Source organism: Austrofundulus limnaeus, unplaced genomic scaffold (genome assembly GCF_001266775.1).
Source record: "Austrofundulus limnaeus strain Quisiro unplaced genomic scaffold, Austrofundulus_limnaeus-1.0 Scaffold1537, whole genome shotgun sequence".
NCBI classification, from domain to species: domain Eukaryota; kingdom Metazoa; phylum Chordata; class Actinopteri; order Cyprinodontiformes; family Rivulidae; genus Austrofundulus; species Austrofundulus limnaeus.
The window spans coordinates 13,548-16,523 of NW_013953939.1; the positions used below are offsets into that span (position 1 = coordinate 13,548).

General features: G+C 37.6%; 1 protein-coding gene across 1 annotated transcript in view; it reads left to right on the forward strand.

Annotated features, from left to right (window-relative positions):
* LOC106535709 (metallophosphoesterase domain-containing protein 1) overlaps positions 1-2,976 on the forward strand; it is a gene marked incomplete at its 3' end in the record, with an annotated part of 52,066 nt that overhangs the window by 7,182 nt on the left and 41,908 nt on the right. Inside the window, 1 exon segment of the mRNA XM_014032778.1 lies at positions 1,221-1,402. Coding sequence (XP_013888232.1) covers positions 1,221-1,402 — 182 coding nt within the window.

Here is a 2,976-nt window from a genome sequence, read left to right on the forward strand (position 1 = left end):
GCCTAGTAGCAAGAAAATGTTTTGATTGGTTGTTTCGGAAATGTGGTGTGTTTGAGGAAATGGGAAAAATAGGTTTCATGGTGCAGTCACGCACTTCCTGGTCACAAAACATTCTGTAAATGCTCATATTATGGCAAAAATTATTCACCATTAAATCTGGTTTTAACATTATTTTTATAAAGTTTGAAGTCCGTGATGTCCTGCCCTGTGAAAGCATCACAGCTTTGCCAATCTCAGACTGTTGAAAGAAAAAAAAATCCTGTGTCTGCATCGTGATCTGGAACATCACCAAAATTTAAAGGTTTGTTCCTTGGCCCAGTACCCACATGTGGTAAAAATGTCATGACAATCCGTCCACAAGTTTTTGAGTAAAGTTGTCCACAGACAGACCGACAGACATACGCGAACGAAAACATTACCTCGCCCTTGGCGGAGGTAAACAGAGCAACTGGATGTCTGTGTATTTCTCTCACCATCTGAGATTTCTTAAATTAAAACTAAATAGTGTGGAGTTTCAAAAGGTAAACTGCATGAGATGATCTGTTTAGCTTGTCCATTTATTTTAAAGATAGTTTGCAAAATCTGAAAGAAGGCTGATTTTATCTGACATTACTTTATAACAAAAAAAAACATTTAAAGAGTTGGGCACTATGAGGCAGTTTATATGGTATACTTATTTGTATACCCATTAATGTGTAAATGAGTATATTTTAAAATATTTTTATAATGTGTTACTTTGTTACATCTGTCTTAGATGTTTTCAAATTAGCCTTTTTTGTTTGTCTTGTGTTGGGATGGCAGAAGCTGTGTGGAATCCTTACCTGTAGGAAAACTCTAAAGTGGGCCATGGTTATTCACATGCTCCCCCCTTTTCCCCTAGAGAACCCGCATACTTGCTGGAAATCCCACAGGACTCAATCGTTTTTTTCTATATCTGTGCTTTTTCCTATTTCTGCACATTTCTTTTACTGCATTTCTCAGTGATGTGCTTTTGTTGTGGCCTCTCATTCCTACTTCTACCTCTGTCTTGTGTTTCCTCATGCTGTCGTAGTCTGTTGAGGGTGTCTTTGTCTTTCTTTCACTGGCAGCCACCTACTGCAGAGACTTGGCAGACAATATTGAGACGTATTCACCAGTCTTAAGTGCACTGACAAATGCACTTAGMCCTTTGTCTTGCCCTCTACCCTTACTTTCTCTTTTTGTTCTTTTCCTCTTGTCAGGGTGGACCCAATGCCTCAYGACACTCCCAAGCCACCAGGCTACACACGGTTTGTGTGCGTTTCGGACACACACTCCCGCACCGATGCCATCCAGATGCCGTACGGTGATGTGTTCATCCATGCTGGAGACTTCACCGAACTGGGACTTCCCTCTGAGGTCAAAAAGTTCAACGATTGGCTGGGTCAGTAAAGCTTYGTTTCTGAGAGAAATCGTGGATTTGAAGCAAATTTTGAATTATAGTTTAATAATCTTAACCAGCTGCTACTTAAGTTTGTTTTCTTTTCTCAACATGTTGCAAACTAAAACAATACTTCCACTTTGGTTTGTAAACTGTGAGACCTTCTCTGAACACAAAAAGAAACGTTTATAAAGTGACTTGTGCTCATACCTGCAATGACAAAATGCTAAAACGTTAAAAGGAGAGTTCAGAGCTTTTTAAAATTGTGTTCCTTTAGAGCTGTTCTCAGAAAGAAATGGCGGAAAGGGCTCAGAAAATGATCTGTGTGAATATTAGGCAGAATTTATTGCAGGAAAAACCAGCTAATGGATTATCAGGCCAAGAMCACAGTAGATTTCTGCCTTCTTAACATGCACAAACCTCTTCTACTAACTGTCATTTAAAATGAACCTGCATTGAGATCAGTGTTTTTTAATTCCAGTTTTGTTAAGAGTTGTCACTTGTAATATATGTTGTATCATATTTAGGTCTAAATAACAGCAAATTCATGTTTGAAATATTTTTATTTGAAATATTTTGCTGTGGCAAACTACCTGCTTCTGGCTCATTGCACACTAGTAGATTGCATTTGCAATGAACAAGGCCACCTTTGTGATTTTGTTGCTTGKGCAGATGACCTGTTTTTTGTTGGTCCATTCTGTTTTTGTTTTTCACTGTTTGGATTGTGGCTATTGTCACCATGCACCTTTAAATTGCCTCAGTAATCTGATTGGGATTACAGCTGGGGGCAGGCTTCCAGTTGTCTTCTTACGTGTCGWACTACAAGCTTCTTTTAGAGCTCATTGAGGAAGAGCCATCGTGGAAAAGGGTTGAGTTGTGAAAATGGTGTCGCTATTCAAGGTGAATGCGTACAGCAGGTTGTACCACAGCACTGTGTGGACAAAGTATTTGTTTGGTCTTGTAGATATGATCACTTATATTATTTTCTTTTTAATATTTTTATTCATCATTTTGTGCTCAGGAGCACTAAAGCCTTACTTTTTTTCTGAAATAGCTGTCATTGGGCCTCATACAAGAACCGTTCTTATGAACAAATTTGTCCTTAAGTTGTGCGTACGAATGATTTAGGAGAATTTGTGGCATTCACCAATTTTCTCGTTTTGTGAGATTTTTTTCAGATACGAACAAAATTCACGAGTGGTCCAGACCTGTCGTATATTTTACAAGCAGTCTGTCTGCTGTTATCCAGGTGGATTTTTCTCATTAATAACTTTATATTTTATAAGTTTGAAGATATTTTGAGCTGAAAATAAATCACACTCTATAATTATGTTGACAATAGTTTATTCTGTTTGATTTGGAATTAGATTTTAAATGTAACTAACGACAAAAATTGGTTAGATTAAATTAAATTGGCTATTGCACTGTTGAATGACACTGTAATATTAATATGAAGATCTAAAACTAAAAACCAGCTTAAATTATGCATTAATTGAAGTTTGGAGACAGTTTATAAAGCATTTTTTCAGAACCACATCAGACACTTGCCACGGTCGGGATGGGGGAGTGTTCGGGTT